Source organism: Triturus cristatus, chromosome 4_1, assembly GCF_964204655.1.
Source record: "Triturus cristatus chromosome 4_1, aTriCri1.1, whole genome shotgun sequence".
Lineage (NCBI taxonomy): Eukaryota > Metazoa > Chordata > Amphibia > Caudata > Salamandridae > Triturus > Triturus cristatus.
Window position 1 is genome coordinate 225572851 of NC_140585.1, and position 15760 is coordinate 225588610.

General features: G+C 47.8%; 1 protein-coding gene across 3 annotated transcripts in view; it reads left to right on the plus strand.

Annotated features, from left to right (window-relative positions):
* LOC146854144 (uncharacterized) overlaps positions 1 to 15760 on the plus strand; it is a 198969-nt gene that overhangs the window by 109417 nt on the left and 73792 nt on the right. For all 3 annotated transcript variants that reach the window (XM_085651917.1, XM_085651919.1, XM_085651918.1), the window contains exons 10-11: positions 2618 to 2826; positions 2935 to 2994. In XM_085651917.1, coding sequence (XP_085508043.1) covers positions 2618 to 2826; positions 2935 to 2994 — 269 coding nt within the window. The remainder of the gene's footprint in view (positions 1 to 2617; positions 2827 to 2934; positions 2995 to 15760) is intronic.

Genomic DNA, 15760 nt, shown 5'->3' on the forward strand with positions numbered 1-15760 from the left:
CTACCAGTAGCGGCCGTTGTCAATAGAGTGGGGGGGACGGACGAACAGACGGATGACGAGACAAATAAAAAAACCACCTGCCGCATCACTCTCCTCTCCAATCCTGACACTCCTTTCATGCTGCTGGCCTGGATTGGCCTGAGCGCCGATGATTTGCGCTCCCACTTAGACTGGGAGCCTGTGCCTGCTCTCTCCAGCCCGCAAACGCAGCTCGGGTTCGACAGAGCTTCAGTGCACATGACGGTTTTGCCGGCCGGATCCATCATGCGAACGGAATAGCATTGCAACCACTCCTCCACCAGCCTGTCATCCCCGTGGCCCCGACCCCAAGCCTCCGCTCTGAGAGCAAAAATAAAACTATAACAAACAAGGGTTTATTATCGTTTTTATTTTTCATTGTTTTGGCTGCTGGAGGGAGGGGCGACGCTCCTCCGCCATAGCGGAGGAGCCGCAGATGGACGCTACTCTAGAACATCTTGGACAGTCAAAGTAGAAACTTTTGTATTAAAAGCAACTTGAGAATTCGTGAAACTTATGCAAAGGCAGATGAAGACACAATACAAGATTCACAAGGTTAGAGCTAAATGTGAGAATAAAGTAGAAATGAGAGTAGATTCAGGTGTGAGATGCAGATCGTATGTGCTTAACTCAATGTGTACTGAATGTAGGCTAGACAACGATTTATTTAGAAGCAAGACTACATGGTTGAGAAGGGGTGTATGAGAATTTGAGTGGTACGCTGAAGATAAATCGGTCAGTACCAAGGCTGAGATTCATAATCCAAAGGACAGGAAGCCGAACTGAAAACAAGGATGTGGAATTAAAATATAATGGCTGGCATCTGAAAGTGTGGGTTAGAGGCGACAGCAGAATTCAGAGTTTGTGGTCTAAATGTGAGGGGTGGAGAATTCCAAGAATGTAATCAAAAGTGGCATTTAAACAAAAGGAACTAGAAGAGACATCGTAAGAGTAGGATATTGGGGTAGAATCCAAAGACTAGGATCTAGAAGTGCTACCTAAAGATCGGGATATTTGAAAATGGAATAAAGAAGTGATATAGAGGTGGTGGAATATTTAAAGTCGATCAAAAGTTTATGATCATACATGTTATATCCAAAGGGTGGGATACTGAAGTGGAATCCCAAGAATACAATACATAAGCGATATCCAAAGGGTGAGATACTAAAGTGGAATCCCAAGAATACAATATATAAGCGATATCCAAAGGGTGGGATACTGAAGTGGAATCCCAAGAATACAATATATAAGCGATATTCAAAGGGTGGGATACTGAAGTGGAATCCTATAACGGAATCGCAAGAATACAATATATACGTAATATCCAAAGGGAGTGATATTGAAGTTGAATCGCAAGAATATACAATATATGCGTGATATCCAAAAGGTGGGATACTGAAGTGGAATACCAAGAATCCAATATATAAGAGATATCCAAAGAGTTGAGTATTGACGTAAACTCCAAAGAAGGCGATAAACAAGTTAGATGAATAGAGTGGGATACAGAAGCGATGCCCATACAGTGGGATATAACCGTAAGCTTCAAAATGTGGATTACAAAAGCAAAATTAAAGACTAGGCTATGAAACTTTGATCCAAAGTGTAAGATAAAGAACTGATATCCAAACAGTGATATATAAACCTGAGATCAAAAGATTAGAATACAGAAGCGAAATTCATCATTTAGGATCTGGAAATATGGTAAAAATGCTACGCCATATAACAAAAGTCTAGAGCAAAGGATTTAAAAGTGAGGTTCTCAGATTAGGGTATACATGTAATATCCAAAGGGTTGATGTTGAAGTAAGATTAAAATGAGGGATGTAGAAGTGAATTCCAAAACATAGAGATATGTGATCCAAAGGGAAAAATACCTAAATGTGATACCACAAAATTAAGATCTAAAAGAGAATGGGATAAATAGCAGAAGTAAAATGTATATGCCATCATTGCTTCACCTCTCAGATATTGCTCCCTCTTAAACAGAAATACATTGATTCATCCTTAAATGCTTATATTTAGTGTTTAAATCCCACGCATTAAGGCATTCTACATATTTTATACATATATACATTTCCATATTGGGACCATAAACATCATTTAGGGATCAACAAGGGTTGCAGCTGCGGCTCCTGACTTGTGCCTTGCAGCCCCTGGCAGTGCCTTTGCGACCTCTGGTCTCAGAGGTGGCAAAATGAGTGCCAGGAACACAGTGGCAGCTTCTCCTTATGAGCGTCAATTGAGGCTCCACTCTTTGTTGTGGCTAAATTTCTTTTATTACTATGTTTCAGTATTCACTACTAGTGTAATAAAAAATGGAGTACAATTAGCTGGAATTAGACCTTCCCTGGCAGCTGTGGAAGTAAAATAAAAATGCCTATAAATGTTTGTTGTGTGCATGCTTGTGGGGAGTGTCTGTTTACATGAGAGAGAGAGTGTGTGAATGTGTGTTCATGCGTAAGCATGTGCATGACATTCCAGGTCAAAGGGTGTGTGATGTCACTTCTGCTACCCCTTGCGTTTGGGTAAATTGGCGTCCATGTTAGTCTGGCACAGAGGTGCTTCTCTGTATTATTTTATATTCGTTAACTCTAGACAGACTTGGCTCTGATCCGGAACAATGCTAAAGTGGGGAGCATGATTGCTGTGTCCCTCAGCAAGCTCCGGAATGGGGGGCAGAGTGGGCGAGACCCCCGTGCAGCGAGGAAGCGCTCTGCGCTGCCAGCAAGAGAAGACACGACCCCTTCTCCTAGGGTGGAAGATCCCGCAGCACTAAAGGAGAACCCGATTCCCCTCAAGTCTCGGCCCGTAAGTCTTATATTATATGGACCCTTTTCTAAACCATGTCCAAAGAATTACCTAATGCGGCTATATGTTTATGAAAACCACAAGTAATGTCCTCCCTCTAACATCTAGGTCGTCATTGGAGGCACCAATGTGGACTTCATAGCCAAGGCAGCAAATGAAAATCTTGTGGTAGGTACCCTAAATGTTCATAAAATGGTTACATTGTTTGTAATATTCTTATGCAATTATTCGTTTGACACAGAAGGTCTTGACATTTTCAAAGATTTTAAACCCTTCAGAACTGGTATCAGGGAGGAGGCACTCTACTTCAAAGGATGGTGGGGTGCTAGTAACATAACTTTTTTGTTGTATGTCACCAAGCGCAGAGACTAGGGGCATATTTACAAGGATTTATCGCTGCCGTGGCGTCAGTTTATTGCCATGTTTACAAGTTGCCGCAAAGCCCCGTTAGAGACAGTTTTACAGATTTAGCTTCAATTTCTCACAGAGCCAAGTCGGTTAATGTGACTGTGATGCAAGGTAGGTTTTCCCGCATAAAAACTCCAGCAAAACACACAACGCGATATTTACAAGGAATTCCTTGTGAGTCACTAAAAAAGGAAAACTGCCGCTTAGTCACGCTAGCAGCTGTTCTATACCGCTAGGAATGAGCTGGTTTTCAAAATGACGCTAACACTCGTATAATAAGGGCCTCATTTATGAGGTTTTGGTGCAGGGCAGCGTTGCAATGAATCTTGCTGTGCTGCCCTGCGTCAAAAGAAAAGGGCAGGAATGCGCTGTATCTATAAGATATGGTGCAATCCTGCTCCTTTTCACAGCGCTGGCACACAATGGGCTGCCATGTGCCAAAGCTGGCACCCTTGCACTGTGCAAGGGTGCCTGCATTGCGGGGCTGATTGATTTTGTGCAGGAAGGTAGACCTTCCTGCACAAAATCCATACCAAGAGGCGATTTCCCCTCTCTGTGTGCTGCAGAATGCAGCACACATAGAAAAAGTAATAAACGAGGAGAAATGAAAACATTTATCCTCGCTGCGCCTCCCTAACGCCACCCCTGGGGTGGTGTTAGATTCTGACGCGTTCCAAGGTTTGCGTATTTTTTTTTTTTTGTAAATCTGGGAATGCTTCCAATTCCATGGATTTTGCATGGGAACATCCACAGAAACACCCATGGAATGCCCCTTTCACGCAGTGTACTGCGTGAAAGTGGCACCTATTTACAAGGCCATGAAAAGCCACGTAAAGTGGCCTTGTAAATATGCCATGGCACGTTGCGACACTGGAACGTCGGCAACAGGAAGCTGGAGACCGGGAACAGTGAAAGCCAGAGACTCTCTGGAGCCATCGGAAACCGTGGCAGAAGGAGAGATGCGTTGGTAGTGTTGATGAGAGCAAACTCGTGCAGATAGTATGAGCATCTTTTATAGCCTAGCGCTTGGAGGTGTGCTTACGTGTCACCAGCAATTAGGCCACGTGTGCATGTCTATGGTTGTATGGGCAAGTGCCATGGTTGCGAATGCAGTGTGCTTAATGTCTTCTGCTTAACTAATGCTCCTCATATATACAATCTTTGTTGGACATATCCAGAGTGCACAGACATGTAATTGATGGAGCAACCACTGCCACCAGGGATTAGTCAGATCAGTAGCACACATGAAACATTGGGACAGTTAAACTACCAACATGCTGGACAGTACCATAATACTAGCACTATTTACACTCCAGGTTGGACAAGCTTGAGTGCGCACAATGTGCAAAGACAGGGGGAATAAGGGAGATGACATCCACCGGCACGGCAGTGCCATAGAGGGGAACGTATCTACCGCCAGAGGATCACCCTCATTCACCTCTCGCAAGAGGAGGTCATAGCCCATTGCATGCTTAAGTAGGGGTCCACTGTCCACCTCCTGAGCCAGAAAGCACCTGGCCTGCACCAACATCCCGCCACAGACCAGGATGCTTGCTGTCCTCCACATGCTGGTGTCATGAACTTTTCAACATACCACCACCAGAGTGGCAGGAGTATCACAGGCATCCTTTTCTAGGTCGCTCTCTACTGTCCTGGATGCCAATATAAGCCTGACAGCTAACCATGATGTCTCCAAGGGCATATCATGAGTGTCATAGAGGAGATCTGCACTGCTACTGCCAGTGCAGACACACAATGAATAGATACCAAATCCTGTCAAAGCTATGGCCCACACTGGCCCCAAGGTGTCTTGCATTGCAGTATATGCAGGATACTTGTTCAATGGTTCTGTGCAACCTCACAACACATCTACTAACCTCTGTATAGTGTCCCTACGGTGGACATTGTGCACCACCATGTGCCGTAAAACGTTTCAGAGAGTTACATACATCCGCTTTGTTGTCTATGCCTTACCCATTAAAACAGCAAATTCCCAATCAGATGTGTTTGGGATAATCTATGATGAAAGGTCTTAGGCTGGTGCTGGGCAAAAATTGGTAGCATGGCGCTTTGTCTTGTCTCAACACACAGGGATGAGGCATATATACCATATTTATGGTGCATCCCAATGCGTACCCTCGCGCTAGTTCCAACAAATCTGGGCAGTGCCAGTGCCGGCACACTTGTGACTTGCAGGAAGTGTAGCAATAAATGCTTATTTATTCTGTGCATGAAGGGACACCTTACAGCACAAAAATTATCTAGAAAGGGAATTTGCTTCATCCATGTGTGATGAAGCATGCAGCACACATGGAATGAGCTGAAATACAAGAGAACTAAATACATGACTCCTAGCCTTACCTGTCTATCGTCACATTTTCAGAGCTGTTAAATTTGACACAGCCCCAGATATGTGAATATGGAGACGCATCAAAAGCTATGGATGTTGTGTTGGAGCGTCCAACCCAACATCAATTGCCCACCTCTTTGCTTTAGCGGACTGCTGTGGTAAGGCAAATATGAACAAGGTGGCGTACATAAAGGTTAACTGGCTTTACGCATCTGTAAATATGGGGATGTTTTTCACACCACAAAAACATAAACAAAAGTAATGTCCCATTGGTGTTTGTGCTTTGTATGCATACCCCCAAATCTTTGACACATGTGGTACATGCTTGATTGACACATATGTGTGTCTCAACCCCATGACAGTGGTAGACACCTTACTGGAATGGGGTAAGTACTTGCCACATATGTAGTCACACATACAACATATGGAAAACAGTGTAACTTGTACCATTGCATGCATTGCCAATCAAACATTGTGAAGTATGGTGCAGCATGCATCTGTGAAGGTTTGCATGTTGAGAGCCCAGATACATTTTGAACCAAAGACATCTGACCATTGAAAGCCACATACACAACATGTCACATGCCTTAGCCATAGACTGTTGCCAGGCATGCAACAGCTAAAAAGTTGTACAAATACCACTTAGCATTAATTTATTAATCACATCACACGTTAGCATAAAGTTTTCAAAGCCGAAATAAAACAAAATCGCAAAGTACATGAGTTGTCAATGGAAATTCAACTCTTAGCTGTTTGCGGCTCAAAAATTCAAAGAAACTACACTGGACTGCCCCCTCCGGTCTGCAATGCGGCCTGTTGATTGCTCACCAGTTTCTGCTTAGTTTAGCACTTCGCATCATACCAGTGCTTCTTGCAGTCCGTCACTGTCCTATAGACTTCTGCGAAGGAGTTCACCTTGTTGACAATGGACTGCCATATAGCGTTTTTGATCCTCAGTAGCACCTTGGAGGTGACGAAGGGCTGGTGTTGATGCTCTGTCACCTCCGCAATCGGGATCTCATTCACCTCCTGTCTGAATCTGGGTTTTCTCTTCCTCTTCCCCTGGGACTCTGGCTGGTCATCCTGGCTGTTGGAGGGGGGGGGGGGGGGGGCGGGGAAGTGGGCTGCTGACCTGTGCTGAACTTGGTCCTGGCTGTTCCATTATGCATTCAGGTAGTTATTTTTTATTATTTGTCCCTTTATGACGTAGTTGTAATCTCTTTTTGCTGCTAGATGCTGAAAAGTGATGTTGGGCTGACTAGCGTGAACCTTTTTACCGCTGTTTGTCTGGCCAGCACTTTTTTCATGCTAACGTGAATTTTTCTATCGACTTGATGCTAGAGTTTGCGTCATATTTCGCAGCCGCTAGCTGATCTTTACACCACTAAGTGACGTATTGTAAATATGTCGCAAACATAGCGTTAGGATTTGGCACGCGGCTGCGTTAAAACAAAATGCCGCTAAACAGCTTGAAAACTACTTAGTGGCAATTCTTATAAATCTACCCCTAGGTGTTTGTTTACAAAACTGCATACACAAATATGGTAATAATAAATTACTCTAGTCCACATACAGTTAAAATGATCCTTGGCGTTGGATTGAATAGTGTTAGAGCAGAGATGGTGTTTCCACTGTCCTCAATCAATCAATCAATCATCAATCTAGAGATTACCAGAGCACTACTTGTCCCTGGTGAGGGTAGCCCCATAGACACAAATCCTGCTAAACTCTTCTGTCTTGTGTTTCTCTAGCTATGGTGTTGGGTTGTTTTTATTTACGTTCTGGTCACTGCTGAGCATCCTTTCTTATCACAATGCACGGACACTGGTTCCCCAAAGAAAGAGGCCTTAGCTTGTACATGTGTCTCATGAAAATACAGAAGGCACTACTGGGGAGCATACATCCTACAGCATTTATATTACTTTCACATTTCATTAGTTTGATAGGGGGGTGGCACCAACATTATTAAGAATAAAAACCATTAACTTACAAAAGAGATGGCATTAAAGAAGTAATGAGACACTGTTAAGTTCCTATTGCACTGACAAAGTAGCGCTGAGAAGGCACTTCTCGGGAAAGTGTCACAGGATAGATCACAAAAGCGCTGAGAAGGCAACTCTAGATGTGATTTATGCTGCGAAGGTTCAATAGAACACTTAAGGAAAACACTCTCACTACTAGAGTTCAGAGTAGACACCTTTCTCTCCTGTCACTGTTTTATAATGGAAAGCTCCTCAAACAGTCCTAAGGATCAGATTTAAACAAGCATTTGCAATGCAATAGACCTTGACTTTGTCAAAGTTGGAGCTGATGGAGTTAAAAATGACAATGGGTTGTACTTTTGTTTTTTTAAGTTGCAGTGGAGTAATTATATTTGCATAGTGCTGTTACTATTGGTATAAAAATCAAGAGTAAAAAACATTGTAATTTTCAACAGCACTCGCTTTAACAAATGCGAGACCTATTGCATTGGAAATGCAGTTGGTCTCACATTTTTCGGAGTTGGAGTTATTGGCATTATAAATGCCTATGTTTTTTTTTTACCTAGCCATGTTGCAGGTTGCAGTACAATATGTGGCCAAAAGAGGACTTTGCTTCCAAGCTAGGCCAGAGTCCAAGGTTACTTTGAGGGCAGGGGCGGCTCTAGGCTCATGGTGGCCCTGTGCAGGGAGCGCAGGTAGGGGGCCCCGGAAGAGGGGGTCAGGGCGGGGCTCAGGAAGGTGTTTTAATAAAATGTCCAGAAAAGGCGTTAGATGACCAGTAACATGGTAACAGAAAAACGACGGTTACTTTTTGAGTGCTCATCACTTGGATACTTTGTTTCAGAATCTGGGTCTCTGGAGGGACCCCTTTCAACAAGAAAAACACGTTGCGTGTCCGTAAGAGAGTTCGGCCACAAAGCAGAATCCCTCCAATCACATAAATCATATTCAGAACACGGGTCTGTAAGATGGTCTTGCTCTTTGGCTTCCTTTTCAATACCAGCATCATCCGTCTGTAAACTCTGAACCTCCTTCAGAATGCCAGATGTTGATGGACCGATGAATGATGTTTCAGTTTCTCTGTCTTAGGGTCTTTTGTAATAATCCACACCCTGAGTTGGTAATTGCTGCATGTTTGTATCAATTTCAGAGTCACCTTGTTCATTTTCATTGGTCTGCTCATGAGTATCATTCTGCTCATGGATATCATCATTGTTTTGTTCTTCTTTATGGTCGTCAGCGCCAGTTTTACCGAGTGCATCAGCAGTACTCTGGCCAGAGGATTCTCCATCTTTAGGTTTCCCTTGGGTGATAAAGTTCAGGATTGCTCCTTCCTGTGACACTACGAAAGCCTGCTGAGCCACCTTTCTCTTTCGTTTCGAATAACCAGATTTGTGTACTCGAATTCTCTTCAATTTGCTTGCAATGCAGCGGGCGAGGCTAGCAGTGGGTAGGGAAAAAAAGAAGACAATCAGCAGTGGCGGCTGCGGAAAGATTTTGATGTGTCATTTTTATTTTCTTGCAAAAACAACAGTTGATGGACAGAATGCAGAACAATGTCATACCTTCACCCCAGTACAGACATCTGGGCCTAAATCCATCGTTTGTTTGCTCACCACAACACCCCAGTTCAGACATGGCCATATGCAAATCAGCCTTGACCCTGTGCCTCATGGGAACAGTCCAGCCCGAACTGCCAAGCCATGTCTTCCCTGGACTACACAATGAAGGACTAGCATACCTTAATGAACGAGTGAATTTCCACCAACCTACCAGGAAAATATGTTCCTGAACCATCTCCCTAGCAGCCACTCAATGCAGCCGCTGATAAAACAGTGGAGGCCGCTACTTCATCCACCTGGCAGTGAAGACCTGAAAACCCTCCCCCTGCACCTCAGAGCCTCACCATCGCTCCAGCAGTTCAGGAAGGACCACAAGACCTTGCTGTTCAACCAACAAGCAGCATGATCCAGCAGCATGAATCCCACACCGCCTCGAGACCCTTATGTGTGAAGCAGCTGAGCTTTACAAACCCTGACTGATTGATAGTAATTACCCTTCCCACTACATGTATGACACATTATGAGGACTAGCCACATATAGAAGGTTTATTTGAAGAGTGTTATAAAACTATAGGGTAGATCATGTGACTTGGCATACAAGGTCTGTTTTCTCAGTCCACTGAGAACAGTAGAGCCTGGAGAATAGTTCATGATCTATTTGGGAAGTGACCTTAGCAGGAAGAGAGTAAGCTACCTTGAAATCATGGCACACAGAGACCTGTCTCAGTACGTCACTAACTGATCCTGAAGACAGCCTACAGGTAACCAAAGACTCGTCCACTTTACCACATTGTCAAAAGACAAAATACAATATATTTCATTAAGGTTTCTTGTATAGTGCCATATTCCAGCAACCAGTTCTGCTCGCTTTCAGAGCACCTATTAAACAAGGATTAATTACAGTGAGTCCTAAGGCTATGAAAAGGCACTAGAGGTTCACTGAAGCAAAATTAACGTGCAAGGAACATCCAGTCAGGAGACAACTTTCAAGCAGACGTACGAATCACTAGCACAGCGTACCAACGACCCCATGGGCCATGGCATAAGCAAGGAAAATGGCCCCTTTGGCTGCTGCTCAGGAAGTAAAATATAGCAATTATCAGGGTTCAATGGGCCCCTGAGGGGTTTGGGTCTCAGTACCACTGTACTTGCTGAACCAATGGTAACTATGCCCCTAGTATGGACCGAGAAGGCTGCTTCACCAATTGCAAACTGAGGACTAGTTAAACTAGTTTTCTCTGCTAGTCACATGACAAGCCCTGGAATGTAATTAAAGAAATGATCAAGAAGCCAGTCTCCTACCAAGGTCTCTGCAAAAGGGCATTAAATTGAGTTAACATGGGTAGGCACTGCCATCCTATTCCAGGCGTCCATCCATAGGTGCTTACATTTCATGTCTGCCTCAACACCATATAAACAGACATAACCAAATGCCAAGTACATTCGAACACTCAATATTTTAAAAGATTTGTGCAGGCAGATCCACTCATTAGATCACAAGTATCAGCTTCATACTCTGTTTTCATGATTGTTGATAAGTAATTGTAATCATTTTAATGAATCCTTAACATTACGTCTAACACCTCGTACCCTGCTCTCCTCTTCCCCCCCAATACGACCGTGCCTCCCAAGTTACACCTCCAAAAGTCACCATGCCTCCCCTCAGCCACAAGTAAACACCGCCCCTGCACTCCTGACTCATTCTTCCCTCAACATACAGCGCCGATCTGTACCACTCCCTACCCCTGGCGCACGGTGACCACCTCTCCGACCCGCGCCCTCTCAGAGATGAATCGTGAGAGAGAGGCTCTCTCTCACGATTCATCATGCCCTCCCTTCCCATGACCACCAGAATACCTCCAGCTCGCCACCTCACATGGCTTACCTCCACCCAGACCCAAAGCACACACCATCTACAATAACATCCTCACCCAACCTTCCCCATGCCCCCGGCTCCTCACCCCCACGGGCTGGGATACATTCCTACGCCTGATCTGCCCTCCTCCCCAGGGCTCCCCACACCCTCGTCCAATGGCTCACCTTCCCTCGGGTTCACTCTGCAGTGGCACACGCTGACCTCCTCACTCCCCCTCCCCATGCCCTGACCCTCGGGCTGCTCACCTCGCAGCTGGCACCAAAGGTTGCAAACTGGCATGCTATCCTCTGCAAGGCGGCCTTTCTTGCCCAGGGTCTCTAGGCGTGCCGGTGCATGGCCTCGGCCGGTCTCTGTGCTGCTTGCTGCACGCCGGGCACGGGTGCTGCCACCCCTCCTGCCGCCAGTGATGCGTGGTGCTTCTGTAACCCCTTCGCTGCAGGACTCGCGGGCACTGCGCATGCGCGTGCATGCGAGCCTACGGAGGAGCCAGATCTGGACTATTAAAACAAGCTCGATTCTCCTGGAAAAAAGTTCTAAACAAGCACAAGACCTACCAGAAGAGCCCGAAACAAGGCTGACCCCACACAAAGACTAGACTGGGTTAGAAAGGAAAAGAGTATAAGAACAACCATTCAGCGTGCATCACATTGGATTTAGCACGCCTCAGTCGTTCATGCGCCAAATCCCTGCCAGGGGCCGCCACGAATATGTATTGTATCTGATTCCTCGTGGTGGCCCCTGGGGTTTGGTGGCCCTGTGCAGGTGCACAGCTTGCACATGCCTAAGGCCGCCCCTGTTGAGAGTTCTCATGAAGTTGGAAAAAAGATGGCAGTAGAGAGCCCGCCGGCAAATGGAGTTATAGTTGCGAGCAGGGAGAGAAACTGGAGTGTGCGAGAGACCTCGGAATTGAATGCCTTATATTTAAACTCTGTGTTTTATGTTCTTCGTGAATTGCTAGAGCAGAAACGCTATGAATAATTCAGGCATGTCCCTCCCCGCCCCCACAAGGGAGCACGCTGCTTTAACAATGTGCATTGGCTCATCCTTGCATTCAAATACATAGCCCAGTCAGCTGTTTAGTATAGCAAGCATATTTGTACAGGGACCTTCAGCAATTTTAGGGAAATGGAGTTGTGTGCAGGCCCTTGTCTCAACAAGCATTGGAAAAGTCAGCAAGTCAAGCGGGTGCCTGTTGAAATATTAAGCATGGCGCCCATGTTGTTGCTAATGCCTAAAGTTTAGTGCTCGCCTGGGGGCGGGAGGGCAAGGAGGAGCAAGCTGCCGCACTGTCTTAAAAAAACAAAAATGAGCGCAAGGGGCGCGGCCGCTATAGTTCGAGCGCACCGTGCTTCAAATAAATAAATAAATAATGCAGATTAAAAGGAGCAATTTGCAAGGAAAATAAAGGTGCGCTACAGTTACAGCGCTGCCAAAATAAACAAATAAAAAAGTAGATAAGGTGCAAGCAAAGCGGCGCAGTCGCAGTACAGTCGTACCTGCAGTATGAGAAAATCATTCCAGAAAATAATGCTCACAGGCTGTAAATAAGACATACCGTGTAACAACAGAAGTAAAAGGGACAGTCCTCATGGAAGATTACAAATAAAGACGAGGCGGTACTAAAGAGGGGACTAAAAAGCCTTGAAATGAATCAGAAGCCAGCATTTACAAAGGACAATGCCACACGACAATAAAAAACATGGGCGGAGAGTGGGCGGAGCTTCAAGTCCATAGCTGAATACAGCATGCCTCGCAGAGCACGGCATGCGCTGCCAAGGCTCGCCCTAAAAAATTAACCCCATGACCTGCAGTATCAGCAAATACAGGCGGTAATACCTAAGCTCGTGTCTATTATTAGCCTAGCTCATTTGTACCCCTGACTGTAAAACAGGGGTCGTACGCCAATGTCGTATGTCGTTTCTGCTTACAGACCCCGTGTATTCAATAATCACTGGTTTTTTAGCCTTCCTCTTAAAACTTTTCCCATTCTGCCTTTGTTTCTCCATCTAAAATTCTTCTTAATTGCCTGGGTCTGCTATTTTTCTCATCTGTGGTTGTGTGTGCAGCCTCTTGTTTTTAGGAGTGCATCTTCCGCGCCTGGACCGCGCCCAGCGCCAGGACCCCTGGCCCACGAGGACCCCGATCGACCCGCCTGACGTACACCGCCGCCACCCTCATCGCACTCAACACCGGCCGATTCCCAGGTTGCTACCGAGCCACACCACGACGCACCCACGGACCCTTCAGCTGCCACGCCTGCAAGTTCACCTGCATCCGGACCTGCCTCGCACCAGCACCCGCCAAGGCGAACACCAACAGCACCCACCTCAAGTGCATCCTGCTCAACACCCGCTCCGTCCACAGACACGCCATCGAACTCTGGAACCTCCTAGACGCCACAGCCCCGGACGTTGCCTTCCTCACGGAGACTTGGATGAACGCCTCTTCAGCTCCCGACATCGCCATCGCCATCCCAGAGGGCTACAAGATCACCCGGAGGGATCGCACCGCCAACCAGATGGGAGGAGGCATCGCCATCATCCACAGGAACACCATCCGTCTCACGACCAGCACCGACAACACCCTGACCACTGCCGAACACCTGCATTTCCAGATCCACACCGACCCGAAGACCACCCTCAGTAGCACCCTGATCTACCGACCTCCGGGACCACGCACCCAATTCAGCGAGGACATCGCCGACTTCGTCAGCCCGCATGCCCTCCCCTCCGCTGACTACATCCTCCTGGGGGATCTCAACTTCCACCTGGAGAACAACAACGACCGCAACACCAGCACCCTGCTCGACAACCTCGCCAATCTTGGACTCAAGCAGCTGGTGTCCACCCCCACCCACCTCGCCGGACACACACTCGATGCAGTCTTCTCTTCCTGCACAGACATCGACTTCAGCCACGCCACAGAGCTTCAATGGACGGACCACAGCTGCGTCCACTTCACCTTCAAAAGAACGACGACCCACCACCACCAGCAACAGGCTGCCCGCAGAAGCTGGAACAAGATCACAGCCGACCAGCTCGCCACCTCCCTGAGCCAGCACCCTCCTGCCAGCTCAGCGAACCCCAGCCAGGCCGCCGACAACCTCACGAAGTGGATCAGCAACTGCGCGGACGAGCTCGCCCCGCTGAGGACCCCGCCCAGCAGACCCGGCAGCAAGAAAGCCCCATGGTTCACCGACGAACTCAAGAGCTCCAAGAAGAACTGCCGAGCCCTCGAGAAAGTCTGGAGAAGGGAACCTACACCGGACAACAGGACCTCCTTCAAGCTTGCCACCCGGAAGCACCACCAGCTGATCCGCGCCACCAAGAAAACTGCATTCAAGGACCGGCTGGACAACAACGCACACAACTGCAAGGAACTCTTCAACATCGTGAAAGAGCTATCCAACCCCAGCGCAGGACACAACGACATCACCCATCGCAAGACCTCTGCAACTCCCTCGCCTCATACTTCCACAACAAGATCGCGGACATACACAACAGCTTCAACAACCAACCAACGCACACCACGACCGAACAACCACCCCCCACCACCACCCTCCACGCCTGGGCCCCGATCAGCACCGAAGACACCATCCGCACGATGAACTCCATCCACTCCGGATCACCGACCGACCCCTGCCCTCACCACGTCTTCAACAAGGCCGACGCTGTCATCGCACCCCACCTGCGAGACATCATCAACACATCCTTCGACACCGCCACCTTCCCCGAGAGCTGGAAGCACGCCGAACTCAGCGCTCCACTCAAGAAACCCACATCGGACCCCACCGAACTCAAGAACTACCGCCCCATCTCGCTCCTCCCGTTTCCAGCCAAAGTCATCGAGAAGACCGTCAACAAGCAGCTGGCCGCCTTCCTCGAGACGAATGGATCCCTCGACCCCTCACAGTCTGGCTTCCGAGCCAACCACAGCACCGAGACCGCCCTCATCGCCGCCACCGATGACATCCGAGCCCTGATGGACAACGGAGAAACAGCGGCCCTCATCCTCCTAGACCTCTCCGCGGCATTCGACACTGTCTGCCACCGCACCCTAGTACAGCGCCTCAGCAACGTCGGAATCCAGGACAAGGCTCTGGAATGGATCATCTCCTTCCTCGACGGAAGAACACAGAGAGTCCGCCTACCACCGTACAAGTCAGAGGCCTCCGAAGTCATCTGTGGCGTCCCCCAAGGATCCTCGCTGAGCCCCACCCTCTTCAACGTCTACATGAGCCCCCTCGCGGCCATCGCACGCCAACACAACCTCAGCATAATCTCCTACGCCGACGACACCCAGCTGATCCTCTCCCTGACCAACGACCCCGCCGCCGCAAGAGCCAACCTGCACGAAGGGATGAAAGAGGTAGCCGAGTGGATGACGACCAGCCGCCTGAAACTGAACTCAGACAAGACTGAGGTCCTCATCCTGGGCTCTTCACCCTCCGCCTGGGACGACTCCTGGTGGCCTCCCGCCCTGGGCACCGCACCCAAACCGACAGACCATGCACGCAACCTGGGCTTCATCCTGGACTCCTCCCTCTCCATGACCAGACAAGTCAACAACGTCTCCTCGGCGTGCTTCAACATCCTACGCATGCTACGGAAGATCTTCTGGTGGATCCCCACCGAGACCAGGAAGACCGTCACCCAGGCCCTCGTCACTAGCCGACTGGACTACGGCAACGCCCTCTACCACCGCCAAGCTCCAGAAGAGACTCCAGCGGATCCAGAACGCCTCAGCCAGACTCATC